Source organism: Eleutherodactylus coqui, chromosome 5 (genome assembly GCF_035609145.1).
Source record: "Eleutherodactylus coqui strain aEleCoq1 chromosome 5, aEleCoq1.hap1, whole genome shotgun sequence".
Classification (NCBI taxonomy): domain Eukaryota; kingdom Metazoa; phylum Chordata; class Amphibia; order Anura; family Eleutherodactylidae; genus Eleutherodactylus; species Eleutherodactylus coqui.
This window is the reverse complement of record NC_089841.1, coordinates 178,528,786-178,552,386: the sequence shown is the minus strand read 5'-3', so window position 1 is coordinate 178,552,386 and position 23,601 is coordinate 178,528,786. Positions and strand designations below refer to the sequence as shown.

The 23,601-nt window shown below is 43.8% G+C and overlaps 1 protein-coding gene across 1 annotated transcript in view; it reads right to left on the bottom strand.

Moving 5' to 3' along the window:
- Nucleotides 1–2,013: 2,013 nt before the first annotated feature.
- RBM19 (RNA binding motif protein 19) overlaps nucleotides 2,014–23,601 on the bottom strand; it is a 62,755-nt gene continuing 41,167 nt past the window's right edge. Inside the window, exons 20-25 of the mRNA XM_066603832.1 lie at nucleotides 22,457–22,512; nucleotides 16,066–16,182; nucleotides 14,894–14,999; nucleotides 7,358–7,478; nucleotides 5,754–5,839; nucleotides 2,014–4,664 (exon numbers count right to left, since the gene is read on the bottom strand). Coding sequence (XP_066459929.1) covers nucleotides 5,757–5,839; nucleotides 7,358–7,478; nucleotides 14,894–14,999; nucleotides 16,066–16,182; nucleotides 22,457–22,512 — 483 coding nt within the window. The 3' untranslated portion in view covers nucleotides 2,014–4,664; nucleotides 5,754–5,756. The remainder of the gene's footprint in view (nucleotides 4,665–5,753; nucleotides 5,840–7,357; nucleotides 7,479–14,893; nucleotides 15,000–16,065; nucleotides 16,183–22,456; nucleotides 22,513–23,601) is intronic.

Sequence of the window (23,601 nt, the reverse complement as noted above, 5' to 3'; positions counted from 1 at the left end):
CTGAACAGGCGCACAAACAGCAGATTTGTGCGCCCATTCACGTGATTTTCGGTCACGCAGTGGCCGTAACACGGCTGACAGAGAAATGCTCTGCCCCATGTGAATGAGCCCTCACACTGCAGAGAGGAAAATAGAAAAGAGCACATGTTCTCCCCAAAAAAACAAAAAAAGGTACATTATAAGCCAAAACGTTGCTTTCGCTGTGTACTGCATGGTATTATAAATAAAGTGCAATGGGGACATGCTGACATCACCTTTTTTAGTACAGACTTGCACGGTCAGCACTGATCGGTCACTGTGAGACTGTGTAGAAATAAACCCCCAACTCTTTTTATCTCTTCAAAGAATTGTTATATTACGGGAACCACATGTATTTACTAAAATGGCATGTCAGGAGAGCGGACAGGTCCTCTTTACACATCCACTAGTGGCATCTGCAGGCACCCAGAGGAGTTTTATCACTTAACTATGTACATGAAGAAGATTTGGAGCGCTCTACCAGCAAAACTGACTTCTGTCTCCTATATAAATGTATATAGAAATTGCCCAGCTTGAAAAAGTGGTTTTCCAGTCATATACTCTTAATAGGTCATCAACAGTATTAAACCGGAAAACCCCTTTAACATATTTAGATACAGTATATGCAAAGAAATGTGACTGTAAAGATATTAGGGGACTAATACCTGGGTGACTAAAATAAAAGTGGACCTTTTTTGGGTTCTATAAGAACTGGAAAAATCTTACAAGACTGAGTGAAAGGAATATATGAAACTTTTTTTTAGTAATTGAAACCAGACAGTGATAAATATTCCTTTTCCTAATCATTTTCTGACTGTAGATTTCCAGTGCTTGGTTATGGGAGAGGCTGTCCTGCCCAAGTTGCTGCTAACATTATCCAGAGATATGCTCTAGAGCAGCCACATGAACCGAAGGAAGCCGTAGACTGGAGGTGTTCACTGACTTCCATGGTAGACTGTTCTAGGCATGTTCCATAACATGCATAGGAGGTCACTGTACAGGGAGTAGGTGAACATCTCTCAGAATACTGTTAACACCACAGACAAGATGGCCGATCCCATAACCAAGTACAGAAAACAAAGAAGATCTACAGTCAGAAAATCAAAATATTAGAAAAAAAATGTAATCCGTATTTGCTTTTAATTAGTAGAAAAAATATAGGTGACACATTCCCTTTAAAGAGGTTGTCTAGTTGTAAACCATTGACGGTCTATCAGGGACCCCTGTTGATCAGCTGTTCTCTGGACCAATACATGGGTGCACTGAGCGGATTTCTGCTGGAAGAAGACATTGCCATTCAGAGTGCAGTGGCCATGCTTGGTACTACAGGCCGGGCACTCCCTGAAATGAAAGAAAACTTGGCCTGCAATTCCGAGCCCGGCCACTGAAATGTGAATGGAGCTTTCTGCTTCCTGCAGAAATCAGTTCAGCGCATGAGTGCAGCAGCCCAGAGAACACCTGTTCAGATGGGGCACCTGGCAATGGACTCCCACCAATCTACTATTGGTGACCTTATCCTGAGGACAGACCATCAATAGCTTACAACTGGACAATCCCTTTAATTCAGTGTACCCTAAATGGTCCATTTCCATTTATCTGCCCTCAGCTTTAGAGTGGATTCACAAACCCCATTCACTCACGTTGTAAAAAATCCATCAAGGGTTCTGGGCATACTGTAAATTTGTAAATCTGCAGCATGATCTATTTGTTGTGGAAATGCTGCGGGTTTTCCCTGCAATGACTGAAATCAGCAATTAAATTTGAACACAACACGTAGATTTCAGCCCAAATTTTTTCAACGACTCCAGCCTTGTAATGGAGGCGTTACCCTTCATTGTAGCCCTGCCCTGTTACAATATTGAGGCGACTACTAAAAAGTGAGCTCTACAGAACAACAAGTAGCCCCTATTATTTGTGGCTCAGTGGCCAGAGTGAAAACTGCAACATTTCAGGATTTTTAATTCACCATAGGTAAAGATGCAAAGGAAAGAAAAATCTTGAAAAATATGTTTAATACTTAATTTAAACAATATGTAATTTTCTGATAACACACGCTTTAAAATCTATTGAACAGTATAGTTAAAGCGACCCCCTGGTCCTGGACGGACAAACAAAGATTGCCACAGCTTCTTTGGCTACCCGACACTGTGCACTATATTCATCATTAGCCTACGACACTACATGCTTTTCTGATTGGTCAGTGCTGCTCAGGTGTACAGCACTGGCCAATCAAAGCAGCTTGTGGTATCTTAGATTGATGATGCACACTATTGCACAGGTAGCCAAAGAATTGGTGGGGTCATTTTTGTCCAGGACTGGAGGGTTCCTTTAATACAGTTGTGACTAAGGCTGGGTTCACATAGAGATCATCAATTGTCTCAGGTCAGTTATTTCCCGTTGAGGCAGAAAACAACCGATAACATTTTTGCACAGTTAGGCTAACCTCATATGGGAGAGTGTGATATGGGGCTGAGAAACCTGTCCCCATATCGCGCTTCCCACCATGTGAAATCCCCAGGGATGTAAGGGGTTTTCATGTGAAAATAGCCTCGCATCACTTCGGGGGGATCCTCTGGCGTGGCTGGCATAGCGGCAGCAGAGGATCGTGCAGTTCTCCCATTGCCTTCAATGGGGCCGCCGCCGGCCCCATTAAGAACAATGAGGCAGCGATGCGAGATCATGCAGCCAGATAGAATCACATCGTGGTGCCATGCTGGAAAACATCACTTATGTGTATGACCCCATTCAAAACAATGGGGCTCATATTTTTGCGAGCTTTGTGCATCAAATCTCAAAACGCACAAGTCTCGCATGATTTTCTCAACCGTGTGAAGCCGATCTTAGTGCACCAGTCCGACGCCCATAGCGAAGCAGAAAAACTATACAACTATATGTCGAAGGGGAAAAAAAGCTGTCCGGATGTATGGCGACAGCGCTTACTTTGAGCCATTTTCACTCCTATCAAATCATCATCATTGATTGATCTAGTAAAAAGTAAAAGGAACTTTCTTACATCTATAAAAGTGTCGAAATTTGTGATATGTAGTCGTTATTCAGCACAACGCTTGAGAACGAAAAGCAGCAATTGAAGTCCAAAAATCCGTGAAAGCCTTGGTGCTCGCTAGTAGTTCCGGTGTTCAGTCTGCTGCAGTAATCACCAAGCATCACGCTGCAATGTATAGTAAAAGGACAGTAGTATGAAAGCTGCAGAAATCATGCTGCATATGTGAAATGACATCTGTGACGAATTGTGTGTTGGTGCAGAAAGAAGATAAAATGGGGATGGTTCACTTGAAATTCTTTCATTGGCCCAGTATAAAAGGACTGTAAAAGCTGATAGCGGATAAATAGTACCCTATCCCAAGGCTGGACATCACCTCTGCCTGTTTTTGGATGAGCAGGGATGAAGTGAAAGGTCCCTTGAGCAGCCGCCCCCACCCTGGGGAAGGACTTCGCACTGACAGGAGGCCAAAACCATTTAACATCTCATCAGGCAGCATGGCGGTCCGGCTGTCACCATGGCAACGCTGAGGCTCAATTTCACAAATGTCACATTGCGTTAACATCTTCACACTGCCCCGCAACCCAGGGATTAACCCTAGACAGTCTGTACAAGGGTACACCCCGAACACTAGTACCCACTAGTACTTTGCCGACAGGATGAGATTTCCTAGTAGTTATAAACCGCGTTATTAATAAAATATTAATACCAACATAAAAAAAAATGTATTGTGTCCGTACTCACATCAAGATGATCACACTTCCCGATGACATTTCCCCTATTACAAAGATGAATAATCTTCTCTATCCCCAAATGATTATCTGCGTCACCCCCCCCACCCCCCACAGTTTTTCCGATAACCCATTTCTGGAGTTTCTATACTTTCGCTGGATTTTCATTTGCAGATATTTTTTCAAGCTCTTCAAGAATCAAGAACCATAAATTTTGAAAACGGGACTTTTAATTAAACAAGCAGGCTTTCTAACAGCCCCCGTAGGCCTACTCTCCTCGGTTTAAATATGATTAATAGGACACATGCTTCCTTCTTCATGTGTCAGGGAGAACTTCCTTTGGAGAGCTGTTACGTCCCATAATGCACTGGGAAGTGCAAAGGCTCACTCTTGTTACCCATCTTGGGACTATACTTCTCTCTGTCTCCGATGCTGGAAAACAAATAAGCTAATACTCAGCTTTCCCGGCGTCCTGCATGTCCCGCCGCCGCCGGCTCCCGCTGTGACGTATTGCTGCTGCAGCCTGTGTGCGGGACATTACAGACCCGGCACTCGATTTTCAAGGGGAGACCGGGACTGATGAGTATTAGCTTGTCTGTTAATCTCTAACATGTTTTTACAATTACAATTTAGGTCAGACGACCCTTTAACAAATTAAATGCGGTCAACCGCCATCATTATGCTCAACGATCGAGCTTCCAGACTTATCGTTAAAACGCTCCGTAAAAAAAATAAAAAGTCTATCGATGGCAAGTTGCAGGCAACAGTTTTCTGGTCTAAGATACTTCCATTAAAATTTAAACAGAAGTCAGAAAATTCCATCAGCGTCCAATAAAGGCTTTGAAATAGGGGTTGAATCACCCCACGGATGTCCTTAGAATGATGATTGACAACGGCATCAAAGTTGTGGAAACCTATATGATGGAAGAGCAAGGAGAAGTACAGTTACCATAAAAACAAACACAAAAAACAACAAAAACACCCTAGAAGTGAAAATGAGTATCTGGCAAGCGTGTTATTTGGAGTAGAGAGAGCTATGCCTGCCAAACACGCAATGTACGGCTATGTGACAGGACATCAGAAATCCATCCAGAAAACGGCTCTACATTTTACACACAATATTAGGATTAGCTCAATTAGAAACAAGAATAAAAACAGGCAAAAGATGATGCAGAAGTGGATGAAAGAGCGAAAAGGAAAAAAAAAAAAAAGGACAACAATTAGCTGAAGACGGAATATAGAACATGTACAAGTGAAGTGCGTGCTAGAAGAGAACTGCGAATATAAGAAGAGGGGGAGGAGATTCTGAGAAAGGAGAAGAAGAGAGCAAATACAAACGATGGACAGAATGGGGATCCAGAGGAGGGAGGCTGCACTCGGTGAGAAGGGGGAGAGGAGCCCATCTGGCCACTGTGTTACACAGAGATTGCTGGTATTAAAGGTTCTCTCGGCTGAGTGGAATCAGGGGACGGCTGGTAATGAGATGACAAAACGCTGGCAGTCTGGGAGGAGCGGCTCGGTCACAGCGCTGCGCGCTCAGCTGGGTCATTTGTAAGTGTCAATCACATGGTGCCCAGGGGGAGGAAAAGGGGGGCATCATCCCATTTCAACTGTCCAAGCAGAAAGCTATAGCTCGACCAGGTTTTCCTAGCTACCTGCACTATGTGCTGACACCACCTGTCAGCATGGGCATGCAGAAAAAAGGTAGATAAAGGCATTTGCATACGTATATAAACAGATTTAGAAATGAGTGCAAGTGTTATATGGAAATACTACAATTCAAATACAAGCAAACAAAAACGCACAAGAACAAATCAGCTGTATATGTCCTGTACAGATAAAGAGCTATATTATATACTGATGGGACAGAGAGTGGCAAAAAAATGGCACGGCTGTATAGTGAGGCTGGCGTTTTGTTTTTACGTGTAGGTCAGAGGCAAGTGGACACAGTCTCGCCCTCCCCAAATACAATAAGATGTTGTCAAGAAAACCATAAGCCTTACATCTTACTCATCCACATCATCCTGCTCTAAGCTGCCCATAAAATCCTCCATCAGGGCAGAGGATTTCTTCTTCTTTTTCGGCAAACCTGTGTAACGGAGATGAAAAACCAAACAAGTTGAGAGACTGATAAGCTTAAGGTTTCATAGAAGTCGTTCATGTATATAAAAAAAGGCATCTTTGGGCCATACGAATGTTCAAGAATAGTTTTCTAGGACATAACATTTGTAAGGTTAGTATGGAAAGTTCTTTTATACATCACATATTATACATGCATGTATTACATCTGCAAACCACAGCTAGATGCTCCTAGGAAGCTGCTAGCCAAAAGACGTGTTTAAGTGTCTCATGCACTGAAGGGTAACTGCCTGGATGAGAGGCACAGCTATATTCCCTAAATCCCCTGCATTATTTCTCACAGTTGCCCTGCTGTCTTCTTCAGGGAAGTTCCCTCCTTTGAGGATGAAGTGGGAGGCCCCACTGACTGACATGTTTACAGAATGCAGAAAACTAGTCAATACTAATTAACCTGCTAGGAGACACAGTTGCTGACAGAGAAAAGGAAGGAGGGGGGAGAGAAAAACGCAAAGCCGGAGCAAGAGGAGAGGACTGCAAGAATTAGGAAGTCAAGAAAAGTGAGAGCGACAGGAGGAACGTAAGGTACGGAAGAGGCAAAAGCAAGATGAGGGTAGTCTCAGTTAAAAAAAGGAAAAAGCTGCAGTTTTTATACAGTATTTTGAGTCGGAGCAGACATGGGTCCAGCAGGAGGTACCAGTCCTTCCTTTCTATTTTCACAACCAAATTTGGCTTTGGCTCAGAAAAACTGCTACTAGAATTCCAACTTTCTTATTTATGTATTTATTTATTTAAAGAAGAACAAACAAAAAAGAAACCCTGTGTGTGAAGCTAGGGATAATAGCAAAGTATGAATGAAAGTGGGAACATGCAAAACAAAACTGACGCAAGTTACAATTTACTAATCAAAGACTAACCTTTTAAGGACTCATGAGCGTCGCGGGATACACCCGTGAATTTATGTTGCGGGAGTACCGGGACTTTTAGGAAAGAAGTGCCTGGGATCACGTAATTTTGCACGGATTTCTACGGTCTCCGTTAATGCTATATTAATGGAGACCTCCCGTGGTGTAAATCCACGGCAAATAGAACATGCTGCGATTTATTTCCCGCTGCAGAAATCCGCGTTAGAATTCTGCAAGTGAGCATTGGCAGGCAGAAAGCGATTAGGTTAAAAAAAACCAAAACTAATAGCTGCGGATTTCCGGAGCGGGAAACATGGTAGAAATCTGTCCGTGGGCATTCACCCGTAGAATTTCCCTAGAGATGCCAAACTAGGGATATTTTGAATACTGTACTGAAAAGTTAGCAAAACTGAGAAAATGAACCTATTTGGAGACGCACCTGTAGCCACAGAATATTTACAGAAAAAGTACACTTGGGAAGAAGTGATCTGGAGTTTGATAACCCAAGGGTCTCCCCCCTTTTAGAGGTCTATACAGGGCGGCATTTATAGTACTGTATACAATGACTGCCTGGTTGGATATAGACTGTATTGGACAGATACAACACATATACTCTATTTACTTACCAGAATACTGCTCAGCAGTTTTTCTCCTCAGCGTCTCCACGCTCTCCTCTGTTTCTGCCCACTCCAGGACTAGCCTACGCCCGTACAGATGGGTACTGTGGCACAGGGCATTGAATGCTCTCTGTGGAGGAAGGAAACATTCAACAAGTATGAAATCAAACTCAGAACTAAAACAAACATTTAAAATAAACAGGAAGAAAATTATAGTGTGTCAACATAAAAACTCAGGTCTATAATGAATAAAATTACAGCATAGGTGCGCCAAAATGTATAACCAGAAAAAATAATGTGAAAAGAAAAAATGACCGAAAATACGAAAATCCATTTCTGTACATATTGTGTGATTGGTAACTGTAAACAATCTGTGGTGGGCAGAGTCCACGGGTACTGATTTAACGGTTCGAAAATAGTTGAGCTGCTGAGCTCCTTTCTTAACACCCAGAAGCCTCAATGAAAGGGGCATGCACAAGTGCAAACACCTCTCCACTGACGTCCATTGGGACTGGAAAATGGGGGTATTATTTGGAAGAGGGCTGGATGTAGGAGCAGCACCTGTCCTGCAGGTATGCCAAAAATGTTTAAGATGTGAGCACCCATGAAAGGTCTACCTTGTTCCCAATACTATGTGACTGATTATTTTGTTTTAATGACTAGCAATTTAAGTGATGCACTGTAACTACTGTATGTAATCATGATGATAAAGACACCTTAGTGATATGGAAGAATGTTATAGACTACCTGCGCTTTGCATGCATGACCAACATAAAACGGTAGAAACATACAAATAGAATTCACAAACATGTACATCAGGGCCTCCGATAGAAATCTTCCAGAGCTCTACTATAAGCCTGTGACTTAATATATATCATATATCGCAGGAGTCAGGAGAATAAAACATGCTTCAGAATTTGACATGTGTGACTTTTAAAGGAGTTTTACGGGTTTTGTATAAGAAATGGATGGAAAATGGATAATGTTATCCACTTTTCAGACGAGAGCAAGACTGAGTATTTCCCATGGCTGTTGCCTAATAATATGCTGATTTAGGGATCAATAACATCTGTCTTACTAAACCGAAGCCCAAATACTATTAGGCCAGGCTCAGGCGATCATATGCGTAAAACACTGCGTGAGTCACACAGCGCTTTACCGCTGTGGAGGCGGCGTGCCCTCGGCCGATGGGCGCGTATGGCAGGGATTTTGTACTGTGCATGACAGCAACTCTCATGTACACTGCCATGCGCAGTTTGCCTTTTTTTTTTTGTTTAAATTTATCGCTCTGTCATTTCACAACAACGTGTGTGTGTATATATATATATATATATATATATATATATATATACACATATACATATACACACACACACACACACACACACTTTATATATATATACATACACATATACACACACATATATACATACACACGCTGCACATACGCAACGTAAATGTGTAAGGGCAGCCTTGAGAATAATGGGCTCTCTTGTGTAATACGCGGCAAAATACAACATGCTCACGTAGTACGCAATGCATACGTGCAAATGTGAGCAACAGCGCAGGTCAATGTATTTGATTGCCCTCGAATTACCGCGTGTCAAACGTGCATACGTAAATGCGCGTAATACACAATTCAAATACGTTCATGTGAGCCCGGCCTTAGAAATTTGCAGAACTTTTTCTTTACACAGAGCCAGAAAGCTCTTAGAAAAGCATATTTGTAAATAAATATATTTTACCCCATTCCTCTGTTAGTATATAAAATGCTATGCTGGGCTACCCACGTATTATGCAGGTGCTGTACGCCCGAGTGATATGCGGTAACTTGCAGACAATTACATTGCCTTGGTCCGTATGCTCACGGCACGCACGGATTCCGCCCGTGGACTGCGAGCCCTGATTTCCCTAGTAACGGCGTCCATGCGGGTCCCTCCACTTCCGGGTTCGCTCTACTGTGCATGGTTCTCATGGCTCGCCGTTGGACATGCACAGTACAGTTTTCTTTAAATCTCCTGCTCTTGGCAGCACCATGATAGAATTTTTCTCCGAGAGGTCCTGTTCCTGGCTAGGAAGGTAATTGCGCTGAGGTGGATGGACCCATGGGCCCTACCCTGGCGATGTGGAGAAAGATCACCAACACAACCATTCCCTTCAACAACTTAGTCTATAAGGCTCGCAAATGCCCAGAAAAATTCCAGAAGGTATGGGGTCGATGGTGTGATTCCACGCTCACCCTGTTCCCTCCGCGACTGCTCTCCTCGGTTATATCAACTCTGCGAAGGGGACCTCAGTAATCAGCAGATGCTGGAGACGGGCGAGGGGATCCGGGACCTACCTTGTCATGTCAGACCACAGCGACGGGTGGGCAATTACCTGGATGGCCTAGTACTGCCTCTGTTATGACATGTCCATTATCTGCATAGGCTCTCTCTGCATCTCTCCTTCCATCCTTCCTCCCCTTCTCACACCCCTGGAGTACACTGCAAGGGCTATACACTATAACGACAAGGGGAAACTTTCCCCATTCTCTTCCCTTCCCCCACCTCTTCTCCTCCCTTTTTTTCTTTGTTCTCTATGGGATTCTAATATCCATATGTGATTTTGTAGAACGAAAGATTTGGCATGCTGTTAATTTTCAATAAAACAAGTTTAAAAAAAAAAAATCTCCTGCTCTTCCCGCGGCACATTCGCAGTGTTAGCTGCAATGGAAGCCGTCCCTGCGGGATATGCAGAAAAACGGAGCATTCTGCGATTTGTTTACCGGACCAAAAGGTCCGCAAATTAAATCCGCATGCTTTTCATGCATTTGTGGACACCCACGCTTCTCTATGCAGGGCTTGATTTGCGGGTGCCCCATGTACATTTCGCAAATCAAATTCGCATGTGGACATTGGGCCTTATGCAGTGTTGCTCACATTAGCGTGTCAGAATTGCATAATACGCAAGTGCAAAAAAGAACACAGCATGTTCTAGTCTGCGGTGTATATACATGAGATAACCTCTGCAGCCATATATCTGCGAGGGTGTATTTGCACAAGTGATTTTCCTATACGAGTTCTGTACAATTTCAAGATGGACAAAACTCACACAGGAAAAGAAGTCAATCATTTCAATGGATTCATTCACGAGTGATTTTTCTCTCTGACCGATAGTCTGAGTTATAAAGCTTTCTGCATGTCATTATTTTCTATGGGAGCAATAAAAAAAAAACCAAAAAACAACACATTGCAGTTGCAGGTCATGTGATTTTTATGCCAGCGCGACGTGTTTTTAACGCAAGTTACTATGGTCCGAGGGTGTGTGGGGGAGGATCCACAGAGTGAACAGGATGATCGAAATGGTCCCACAGAGACTCAACTGAGTTCAAGTCGGGGGAATTGGGTTACTAAGGAAGTCTTACTCTTCCAACCACTATTGGACATTTCTAGCCATGTAACATGTCGCACTGCCTTGCTGGAAAATCCCATCTGCCCCATTGACTGCAAACAGTATGTATGGCTGTATGTGATCTGCAAGGGTGGACTCATAGCCAAAGCGTTTCAGAGTGCCTCCCACATGGACGAGCGGCCCAAAGAATGCCACAAAAAAACTCCCCAACCCTAAACGCTACTGCCACCAACTTGTGTTCTTCCAGCAATGGCTGCAGGGTATTTGTTCTCTGATGTTTCTAGTTTGATACGCAAACGTCTATTCAATGAAGCAGAAAATGTGAGTCATCAGAGAAGGCAACCCATTGCCAATCAGTGGTGGTCAAATTCTGATACTGCCGTGCAAATTGAAGCCTTTCCTTCCAATGCACTTTTGTTATCATGGGTGCGTACACAGTAGGGTCCACTAAGCTGTTGCTGTAAACACGTCTAGTACCTCACTTGGTCATTTTCATGATGAACTGCTCCACTGTAGCATAGCCCTTGTGCACCTTCATAGCCATATTCACCTCTCCCATCAATGGCTCGCGGTGCTTTGCAGTCTCCATGTTGGTTATTCCTAATGGTGCCATTTGTACACTCACATTACATCAGCCATAACATTGAGCAGGGGGTTGGACCAGATGATCCGGGAGGTCCCCTCCAACTCTACCATTCTAGGATTCTAACACATTAAAACCATTGACAGGTGAAGTGACATTTATTGTATTATTGCAATGGCGCCTGTCAAGGGCTGGGGTATATCAGGCAGCAAGTGAACATTCAGTTCATGAAGTAGATGTGTTGGAAACAGTAAAATGGGCAAGTTTAAAGATCCGAGGGATTCTGACCAGTGCCAAATTGTGCTACCAGGCGACTAGGTCAGAGCATCTCCAAAACAGCAGGTCCTTTGGGGCGTTTCTGCTATGCAGTGATTAATACTACTAGAAGTAGTCTAAGAACAGACAAATATTGTACCAGCAACAGGATCATGTCTACCCAATTGATGCGCTTCGGGAACAAAGTTCAGCCTGCCTGGTCCATAAGAACGGAACCATCGGAGATGGTCTGATGATTACATCATGCGGACAGTCGGGTCTGAGTGCACTTACCTGCGGAAGAGATGGCATCAAGATACACTGTAGGAATAAGACAAGCTGGTGGAGGAAGTGTGATGCTCTGGGCAATGCTGTGCTGGGAAACCGTGGGTCCTGGCATTGCTATGGATGTTACTTTGACAAGTACCTAAACAGTGTTGTAGACCAATTACCCCCTTCATGGCAACAGTATCCCCTTATGACAGCGGCCTCTTTCAGCAGGATAATGCGCCCTGCCATACTGCGACATTGTTCAGTAATGGTTTGAGGGACATGACAAAGTTTTCAAGGTGATGACTTGGCTTCCCAATTCCTCAGATCTCAATCTAATCGAGTATCTGTGCGATGTGCTGGAAAAACACAAGCGATCCCCGGAGGCCCAACTCACATCTTACAGGACTTAAAGCATCTGCTGCTAACGTCTTGGAGCCGATATCACAGGACACCTCTGAAGTTTGCATGTATGTTCCCTACTCTGACGGCACTTCTCCTGGCTATGTAGTCACTCTGCATTCAACTATATTACAACGACTAAAATGCTACTTTAATGGGGGAGTCAACCGGCTGTGAATGAGAGAAAGTAGATGCACCAAGTTTAGTGCATTGGTGTGTTCATGTTGTTCTACAACTATAATTTTTGTTTTTACATTTTCTAAGCTATATACACCATAGAAGTAACAGGCTTCTGTTATAGCATTTTATATACCAACGTGTATTTTAGCTTTAACAATACTTTTAAAATAGATCTATTTTATTATGAAGTATAATTAATTCCTTAAAAAATAAGCATATTATTATAGAGGACATATCTAGAAAGCAGTCCATATAAAATGTCTCGTATCTGGAACGCTCATTTTAACCCCTTAACAGCCGCCCATATGCCTTTTACAGCAGCCATTAAGAGGCCTTATTCTGACGCATGCGCCTTTTCACTGTGCTGCATCAGAAGCCAGGCACGGGTCTCCTGTGCCAGGGAAGGCAGATACTTGGATGTTGGATGACAGACTGACACTTGCTCTAACAAAGCAGATTGGAGAAACTGATCACCGCTGTTTAACCCTTTATATGCTGCAGTCAATGCAACATGTAACAGGGCTATCAGACTCTCACATATGATCACGTGGTCTTGATGGGGTGCTATGGTATCCAGAGGCTTGAAAATGGCCTCTGGGTCTGCCAGCTGTGATGGCCTAAGATGCTCAGTATCTAGCTGAGCTTCGTAGGTTTTATAATACACTGCTATACTGAAGTATAGCAGTATATTATAATAATGATAAAAGACACTGATATTAAAGTCCCCTAGTGGGATAAAAAAAGAAAAAAATTATATATATCTATATCATCAAAACTCCCCGTTTCCACCTTTACTATGTAACAATATATATATTTTTAAATATACAACTACAAATCTGGAATTGCTGCATTTGTACCAATCCACAGAATAAAAAGTTAGGTCATTATTTAGCCTGCATAGTGGATGACATGAAAGGCCAAAAAAAAACAAAAGAAAAAAAGGGTCATGAAAACAGCTAATTTTGTATATCTTGTTTTAGAAAGATGGAGTAGAAAACGATCAAAATGTCGTATGGATCAAAAAATGGCAACATTGAAAAGCACAACTGTTCATGCAAAAAACACACAGAACTGTTGACAAAAAAAAAAAAAAAGGTCAGAGGTCTTTGAATACGGCCATAAAAAAAAATTATAATTTTGTTTGTAAGTGAAAAAGTTGCAAAAAAACAAAAAAACAACTTTATAAAATTTGCTATTGAGGTAATCGCACTGACCTAAAAAAATTAAAGTTATATTATTTGTACTGCACAGTGAACACCATTAAAACTCAAAAACATGTAAAAATTGCAGATGTGGTTAATCTTGCCTCTAAAAAAAAAATGGAATAAAAAGTGATCAAAATGTTACATTAACCAAAAATTGGATAAATGAGGACTAGAATTCATCCCGCACAGAAAAGGCTCTTATAGAGCTCAATCGATGGAAAAATAAAAATGTTAAGGGTCTTGGAATGCGGCAAAAGAAAAAGTGTTTTTAGTGTACAAAAACAGCAAAACTTATACAATACGTTATATGTACCTGAAAGTGATGCCTTTTAAAAAAAAGTACAACTTGTCCTGCAAAAAAACAAGCCCTCATACGGCTAGGTCGGTGGAAAAATTATAATGTTACAACTCTAGGAATGCTAATATGAAAATAAAACAGACTTTGGTACTAAGGGGTTAACGGACTAGGTGAAGGCTTTCCAAGCCAGTTGGACTCCTAACAGCTTACACCATGGAACAGAATAAACCATGTAAGCCAACATCTGATGAGGGTTATTGTATAATAAAACACAAAAGGGCATTTGTTGAAGATAGAGGTCCCTTCAGTGCAAAAATGTCGCAGGTCAAGGACATGCAGCCATAATACCGTATACCTCTGAAGAGCTGCAGGATTAAGCATCCTGATCTGTGTGCATGGGAAAGAATAGCAATCTTTGTTTCCTGGGTCACAGGCCGCGCTTGCTTGTGTCTAGTGCAAGAGGCTGTGCTAGAACAGCCTGCAAAGACATAACGACCCGGGCGAGATACAGTGTGAGCCAAATATTAGCAGCCCCGAGAATACAAGAGTACAAATGAGGATGTAATTGGAGGATCCTGTTCAGCATAAACAGCATCTAAACATCACCCCCCTCTGCTTGTTTATTTACGCAGATGCATCACTTGTTAATTGGGAAACAGACAGTGTGAAAAAAGCATTTAAAAAGGGGGGCGAGGAAAAAAAAAAAAGTGATCCATGAAATGAGATGCAGAATTGAGCAGCATAAAAGGCTAGCAGAAAACCCACTGAATAAGAAATGGAAGAGGTGTACATATGGTGTGGGTGAGACCTGCAAGGATGAGTGTGGGAATACATGCAGACACTGCACCAGAGGATTGTCACATTGCCAAGGTCTTACAAAAGTAAGACAAAAACTTTGGGCCTGGGGTGCCTTTAATATAAAACACACATGGGGTAACCTACTAGTGTCTTGTTCTCACCTTGGCATCTTGCTTCGTTACAAAGTCCACAAAGCCAAAACCCCGGTGATTGCCAGTGCCAGCCATCTTCTTGGGGAGACGAGCCGTCTTCAGTTCACCAAAAGTGCTGTGTTCAACGTAGAGGGAAGTTAGCGAAGAAAGTGACATTGATGCAGTACACCGTAACTTAAAGCCAACTTAGAACTTATAGTACAAATATCACAATGCTTCTACCCATTACTGATGTAGTCAAAACTAGAGATGAGCGAGCATACGCACTAAGGTCAAATACTAGAGCGAGCATTGTCCTTTTCGAGTACCTGTCCGTTCGTGGGAAAAGATTTGGGTGCCGGCGGGGGTGAGCGCTGTGTTGCGAGAGTGAGCAGGAGGGATCGGGGAGAGTTGAAGAGGGGTAGGGAGAGGGAAAGAGAGAGAGAGAGATCTCCCCCCGTCCCCCCCCCCCCCGCCACCCAAATCTTTTCTCATGAGCGGGCAGGTACTCGCTAGGGACAATACTCGCTCGAGTATTTGTCCTTATCGAGTATGCTCGCTCATCTCTAGTCAAAATTTATTCCTTATAGGGTTTTTTTACCATTCAACTGGAGAATGCATGGGACATCATTTTATTGCCCCCCGCCCCCCCTCTTCCGCTCCCTGTCACCTGGGGCTCCTACTACAGACAATAATCCTGTTATATGAAATAAGGAAACGGCTGCATTAAATCCTCATAGGAATGTTCTTCTTACAAGAAAAGCCCCACTGACCAAGACATCTTGCTGCATTGTTCTTACCAAAGCTCCTCAGAAGATACTATCAGCCCCGAGATTTTTTTTAAAATAGTGTTTAGTCGCGCATTGTGTCAATGGTACATACCAAGGACACAGAAATACAAAGATAGTCAACCGTGAACACTGCAGGGAGGCCAAAATTGTGACATGAATGAGACCCAAGGTCACCCAATCCCAATAGGTACCACAGTACTCCCTGCTTAACACAATACACAGATAGTCAGAATTAGGTGTGAAGAGATGACAAGATGTAGGTAAGGTTACACATCGCATACTAATGCTTGAATCTCCGCACATAGCTTGCTTCTCAGCAGAACCTCAGATTACACTCCAGAACCACAGTGCCAGAGCTCCCCCTGGTGAACACAATGTAATACTACACAAAACCAGAAAGCAGAAACTGACCTGAAGAGCTCTCGGACTTCCTTCACTGTAGCCTGGAAGGGAATATTTCGAACAAGAATCTTGGAGCTCTTCTGCTTTTTGTTCACCTGTTTCTTGTGATCAGTGGGCACTGCTGGTCTGCAAGATGCAAAAACAAATCCTTTTTACCTTTGTATTGTGGTATGTACACCATACAGGTGGTCAGCTTGTATCTAAAATATTAAATAATCATCTATAACCATTACATCGTAAATATGCGCATCTGTGATGGGACCGTGATTCTGCTGCCTCATTGCCTTAGAGCAGTGTTCCCCAACTCCAGTCCTCAGGGACCCCAACAGGTCATGTTTTCAGGATTTCCTCAGTGTTGCACAGGTGATGTAATTATTGTCGGTGCCTCAGGCATTGCCACAGGTGTTCTTACTATAGGATATCCTGAAAACATGACCTGTTGGTGGTCCGTGAGGACTGGAGTTGGGAAACACTGTTTTAGGGCAAGGAACAACGGACTACATAATATAATAATCTTTATTTGTATAACGCTAACTTATTATACAGCACAGGGAAACACAAACAAGACAATTACATGTGGTATACACTTATTTGGAGAGAGACGGGGTGGGGTGGTTCAGGAGGTACAGGGGCAGGAGATGAGCCACGGGGGAGCACAAAACAGTACGAAAATTACATACAGTATTTAATTATTAGGAAACAGAACGGGGGGGGGGGGTGATCAGGAGGTACAGGGGCAGAAGATATATACGATAGGCAAAGTGGAAGGTGTGGGGTGCCATAGGGAGGGGCAAGGGCATGTTGTGTGGGGGGTGGGATTGCACCAGGAGATTTGGTATGCTTCTTTAAGGAGGTGAGTTTTTAAGATGCATCTGAAGTTCCGCGCGTCAAAGTTTTGTCAGGATGTTTTGAGGTAGTGCGTTCCAGGGGATCAGTGCTGCTCTAGAGAGGTCCTGGAGGCGAGCATGTGAGGATCAAATTAGAGGGGCGTTTAACCCTTTCGAATCCAATTTCTATCCTGGTTTTCCTAGGGGGCTTACTCTTTTTCTGCCATTATACAACAGCGCTATGTGCTGGCTAAAGCCAGTACTGCATGAGATGACACGTTGGATGGGCTCCGACAGCAGAGAGGCTGGCAATATACAGTAAGAGAACCCCGACGGATGTCTTTCAACATCGGAGCTGTACAGCCTTAAATCATAATGTCTTAAGATGTCAGACAGTGGGTTGGAAAAGGTTAATCTCAATGTGTTGGCTGATGGGAGTGCGCGGACTGGGTGGTGTACGGACAGGAGGGAGGCGAAGTACGGTGGTGCGACGCCATGGAGAGATTTGTGGGTGAGGGTAATGAGTCTGAATTGAGCTATGTGATACATGGGCAGCCAGTGTAGTGACTGGCATAGTGCAGAGGTGTCTGAGAAGCGGCTGGATAGGAAAAGGAGTCTAGCTCCCGCATTTAGTATGAATTGGAGAGGGGAGAGTCTGGTGCGGAGAAGGCAGATGAGCAGCAAGTTACAGTAATCGAGTCGGGCATGGATGAGGGCGACAACGAGTGTCTTTAGAGCGTCTGTGGTGAGAAATGGCTGGATTTTAGCAGTATTTAGCAGACATGCTGTTCGGTGGTATGATGAGGACTGCATTAGTAAACGCCATCTTCTTCTTAATTTCCATCTGCTGTCAAAACACACAAAACTTCCCTTCAAACGGAATCGGTCATCAGTATCTCGCGCTGACTTCACTACCTAGCAGAGGATGAAAAATCTATTTCTTAATGAGTCCATGTACCTTCGCTGTTGGGTTCTAAAGTTAACCAACACCATATGAAAATCAGCAGAAAAAGGTCATCTGACCGAAAACAGTCAAACTATGACCCATTTTCTGTTGATGGGCAGTTTGTTGCATCCCCCTTTTACACTAACATAGAACTTTCGCCAAATCCTATGGACATGCTATGGATATTCAATAGTTGGGGGTTTCACCTCTCGGCAAGGTCAGCTGTTCCCATATCGCCCATAGACATGACTGGAGAGGGGTTGAGCACCTCTTAAACATTCAAATCTCCAAGTGAACGCAGCAGACAGGGACTGTCTCACCAGATGGAATGGGGTCACCCTTCTCCCAATAGTCCAATAGGTGGAACATATAACTATCACAACATTTACAGCAGCCCTCTGATTGTAGGACTAAATTACCTGCATTTGTTTCCCTCTTCGATCTACTGGTTCCGAGTCACATCTTCAGCCATCCAAGATGGCTGATACAATCTTCAAGCTACCTCATATTATCTACATACCCGTTAAAATGCCAGGTTTTTGTCAAAATTTTTGGGATGGGATTCAGGTCTGGGCCATACTACAACGGTGATCTCATTCAGGCTGGACGTTCTTCTGATGATTTAGAAGGATGCTTACGCCACCACATTATTTTAGTTTTTATTTTTCCACCTTGAATGATTTCAGTTTGTTTTTCAATGAAATAGTGCAGATAACGGGTCACATTAAAAAGTAGAATTTTGAAAGGATTCATTTTTGTCAGATTTTTTAGCATGACAAAAACATGACATTTTAAACAGCGGTGTGCAGACTTTTTATATCCGCTGTACTCTCTTATGAAAAAGACAAAAGTATTATGGGGGAAAGATACCTTTATTGGCCATTCCCAAAAATTGCATATGCAAACTTTCACAGCCACTTAGGCCTCCTTCCCACGAGCGTGACGGGCTCCGCCGCGTAATATTACGCAGTGAAGCCCGTCACGGCGCCCCCCAGAGCCCCTATACTTACCTGCGGGAGATAGCGTGAAATCGCTTCCCCGCCCACCGCCGCGTCACCGCCCGTCACCGCCCACCGCCGCCGCGTCACCGGCCGTGTCACGTGCACGGCCGGCCGTGTCACGTGACGCGGCCGGCCGCGTCATATGGCGTCATATGACGCGCGGCGGTGGGCGGGAAAGCGTTTTTTCACGCTATCTCCCGCTGGTTACAGCGGGAGATAGCGTGAACGGACGGCTTCCATTGACTGCAATGGAAGCCGTCAGTGCGTACAGCCCGTCCTCACCCGCAGAAAATAGAGCATGCTGCGGGTGAGGACGGGAGAAATCGCGGTGCGTAATTCCGCGGTGGAATTACGCATCGTGAGCATTGTGCTATTAGGTTCAATAGAACCTAATAGCTGCGGGCAACGCAGCGGATTTTCGCCGCGAATTACGCGGCGGAAATCCGTTCGTGGGAAGGAGGCCTTAAGGCCTCTTCGTCAGGCCTTTCCTCAGTTATAATCTGACCATTGCCTGATGAAGAACCCTTAAGTAGCCTTGAACGTTTATATAGAATTTTTCTGGTAAGCCAATCAAGGTATCAATAATACCTTAGTGCATTTAAAGGGTTAGTCTACCAATGCACTATATTTTCTCTCCGATTGGCCAGAGTAGCTCATGTGATCAGCACCGGCCAATCAGAGAGCAGTGCACAGTGTAGATTAGGAAGTTAGAAAATTGCTGCAGCCATCTTGAACAGCAGAAAATGGGGCCTGAAACTGGCAGATTGACGAGGTGGCAGAGAACAACTGCAGGTAATACATCCCCCTTCTCTCCAGTCCTAAGACACAATTTTGACTGAAATTGGACCGTCGCTCTATGGGCTCTTTCACACGAGCGTATATCGGCAGCCGTTTTCATGGTCGACTGATATATGCCACGATCTGAGGAGTAAAAACTTGTGTACGGGCGCACAAATCTAACGTTTGTGCGCCCGTTCAGACAGCATGGGCCCTGGAGCATATACGCCGAGGCCACCATGCCGTTGCCGCTTTCCTCCCCCTCGCCGGCTCACCAACTCTCTCCTCCCCTCTGGCTGTTTGCAATGGGAACGGGCGGGGGCGGAGCTAAGCTTCCGCCCCCTCCCCACCCCTTGTCTGCATGTCTGCAGCCAGCAATGGCAGGAGGCGGGATAGGGTGGTGCTAAGCTCCACCCCCATCCCACCCCCTCCCATTTCAATCAGCCGGAGGGGAGGAGAGAAGGGGGGGGGGGGGGGGGAGTTTAGCAGTCACGCTGCTAAACTCCCTCCCACCTCCCTTCTCCGGCTGCTGTTGTTGTTGGCTTCCATAGGAATCAATGCAGCGGCCGACGTATTGCAGGCACAAAACTAGTTCTAACTTTTGAGTCCAGCGTAAAAGCACCCGGCACTATATTGGCCAGCTGGGCGCTTTTACGTCACGGGAATACGACCATACGATCGGATGCATTGGAATCCAATGCATCAGATCGTAGCGTATAACGGCCGACCATGATAACGGCGGGCCGATATACGGTCGTGTAAAAGGAGCCCTAAGGCATTACCCTGTCGATCAGTAGGAGTGATTTAATGAGCTGTCCCCAAACTTTAACACTTTATGCAAAAAGATCACTAAAACTTTTAATCTTTTGAAAGATTATCTTTGCGTGTAAATGGGCCTTAACACAGAGAGTTGTACTGTTAAATTTATGCTAAATGCTCTTCTTAAAAAAAAAAAAGAGAAAAAGAATTAAAGAGGTGATACCTTCATTGGCCAAACAGAAAAAAATGCATATGCAAGCTTTCAAGGCTACTTTAAGCCGGCTGCACACGGGTGGATTTGCATTGTGGAACCCGAAGCGGGCATCCGCCTCTGGATTCTGCAGCAAATACCGCACAAACATACTATGGCAAAACACGTTTTCCTCTAGACAAGTGGAAATCAATTGCGATTTTCCACTTGCGGAGGTAAAAAAATGTTTTTGTTTTTTTTTTAAATCGTAGCATACTCTTTTTCTGTGCGGATTCCGCACAGACGGCTTCCATTAAAGTCAATAGAAGCCGTCCGACCTCCGGCCCTACTGAAATGACACTGCGGAAAGGTTGCGGATTCTGCGTCATTGCCTAGCGACGATGCGGGAAAAGCTGGGATTTAAAAATAAAAATTTTTAAAAAAAAAACTGTACTGTGCATGTTCGACGGTTCGCCGTGCGGGCCATCTGCAATACAGAGAAGATAGAAGAAAGGCTTGTTTTGTCTAGGGGACCATCGTTGGGGAATGAAAATGACTAGTAAACATAGAACCATCCTACTTTCTTATGCTTTTAGGTCAGTAGGGATGTACGTTTTGGCCTGCTGCCACCAAATCTTGCTGCAGGTCCTTTGCAGTCACTTGAGAATCTTTGACCACCTGCCTCCTCTGGAATCTGATGGCAGCCAGTGATTGCTTCCGCTTTCTGCCATGTCCAAGTACTATAGTCAGTGTTCCTTTAATGATGAACTTGCAAACTATGCTTCCAGCTGTACCAGTGCCTTTGCCATACACAAACAAAGAAAAGGATACAGAAATCTAGCAATGATCTCTCTTCCTAAGCTTTAGGACTGCTCTCACCTTAGCCATATTTCTAAGATGCAGTCAAGTATCACAGTCAAAGCCCTAGACATTCCAGGTGTTTGATGTGTTTATCCTAAGCACACCTGATGCAAGTAATGAAGCCCTTGATTAGTTGCATCAGGTGTGCTTAAGGGCTCCTTCAAACTGCCGATGAGGATATCGCCGCAAGAAAATTGCTGCACAATCACAACCTTTTCACATGATTTTTGAGCATCAGCGCTGCTATTTCGCGCAAAAACATAGCTGCCACTTGCCATTTTCTCACGCGATTTTGCCACAATTTTCTCGAGAGAAAGACAATGCGACTTTCTAATGTTAAAAATACATCGCACGAAAATCGCAGGTTCGTGCTATGTGATGCAAAACAAAGGAGGCTCCATAGGGAAACATGGGAGATAGAAAAAAAAAAGTGAAAACGCAGAATGCTGAGATTTTTTTCCACTCCACATCACATGCTTGAAAACATCACAAATGGGAATGAGGCCATTAGTCTCATGAAACATTAGTTGCATAATTCTGTGTCTTTACGCACACTCGCATCACTCAAGAAACGCTCAATTTTCTTGCGAGTGTGGAGGCCCCCTTAAACAACACCTGATTTGCAAATGTGTGCTCTTGTGTGGGTTCTATGCAGGGGACTGAACAAGTCAGAGACCGCAGTAGCCATTAAAAGTAGCATTTTGTGTTAAATTTGGAGAAAACACTTGTTAGGTTACTTGCGTTGAGATATCTAAATTATCTTGCGTTTGTTTAGTTTTTTGCAAATAAACCTAATTTACAAAGGAAGGCGATTAACGGACTGCAATCGAATAGATTTCTGTTCTGTTACATTTTTCTGGAAAACACAAAAAGGACAAATATTGCATTTTGATCTCCCATCAAAAGCTGCTCTCCAAGCATTTCCACGTTCTAGATGTTTATCATCCGTGCGTCCTCAGAAGGCAAGAAGGTCAATCCTCTTATGTAGTTTCCCCTAGAGTGCAACTGATACATACTGCTGCACTGAATGCGCACTCACCTGATTGCCCGTTCTGATAGTTTAATTTCCAGTTGGTGATCATCAACAGCGCAGTGCTAGTGGAGCAAAACAAAGAACAGACAGTTCACAAGCTTGTATGAGGCTGATGCCGGCAGATACTAGGGCGGATACAGATCTGCCTTCCCTTCTTTCCATAACACCCTTATAGGCCCTAATGTATCAAGGCAAGCATTCCCTACTCCTGCCTTAATATAAACTGCAGAGTTTTTTTTTTTCCTTCTTAAAGGGCCGCTAGTAATCTTATGTATATCAGCTGTGATTATTAACCCCAGTTTATAGTGGAAATGATAGTACATATGCATAGCAATGGAGACCACACCCTATGTACGCCATGCACACTTTGGGGAAAAGTGGAGAGTGTGCATAAAAACTAAAAAGTTTAAAACTTTGAAGGTGTAACTAAACTTTTAAACATCTTCTGCCGAGATGGCCGGTCCTCCTCGACTGCTTCTTGCTTGCGGGAAAAGAGTGAGGAGTATGTGCTGGGAGGTTGTCATACCTTCTGAGCCCGATTCTCTCCTAAATGTAGACTGCACAGATGTTCATTTCCTTTGCTTATAGTTTTGCACATTGTGTGAATGCTCTTTGTTCTGTTTATTCCTCATTTTATATTGGAGTACCCCCTGCGAGGGGAATCGATTGGCCTTATAGCCTGTTTTATACTGCATACAACTTCCAATCAAGTTGTTTGAGACTAAAACTTTTCGGACATGTCAAAGCGACATGCCAGTAGTTTTTATCTGTCTAGGTGCTGGGACCCCCAACAATAGCTAAGAGAATGGACTGTGCCCGTTTGGCGGTCATCATGAGAGATGTACAGACTCCATAGACATTCTATGAAGGCCATACAAGTCGAAAGGGCTGCCTTTTCACTTTAGGCCGCCTGCACATGAACGGATTTGCATTGCGGAATCTGCGGTTCACAGAAAATACAGTTTGGAGCATGCAATGTAAAATCAATTTTTCCTACACACTTGCGGAACCGAATTGCAATTTCCACGAGAGGAGGAAAAATTGCAGCATGCTCTATTTTCGTGTGGATTCTGCACGGATGGCTTCCTTTGAAGTCAATGGAAGCAGCCCGACCTGCAGCTCTTCTGCAATTGACATTGTGGAAATCTCAC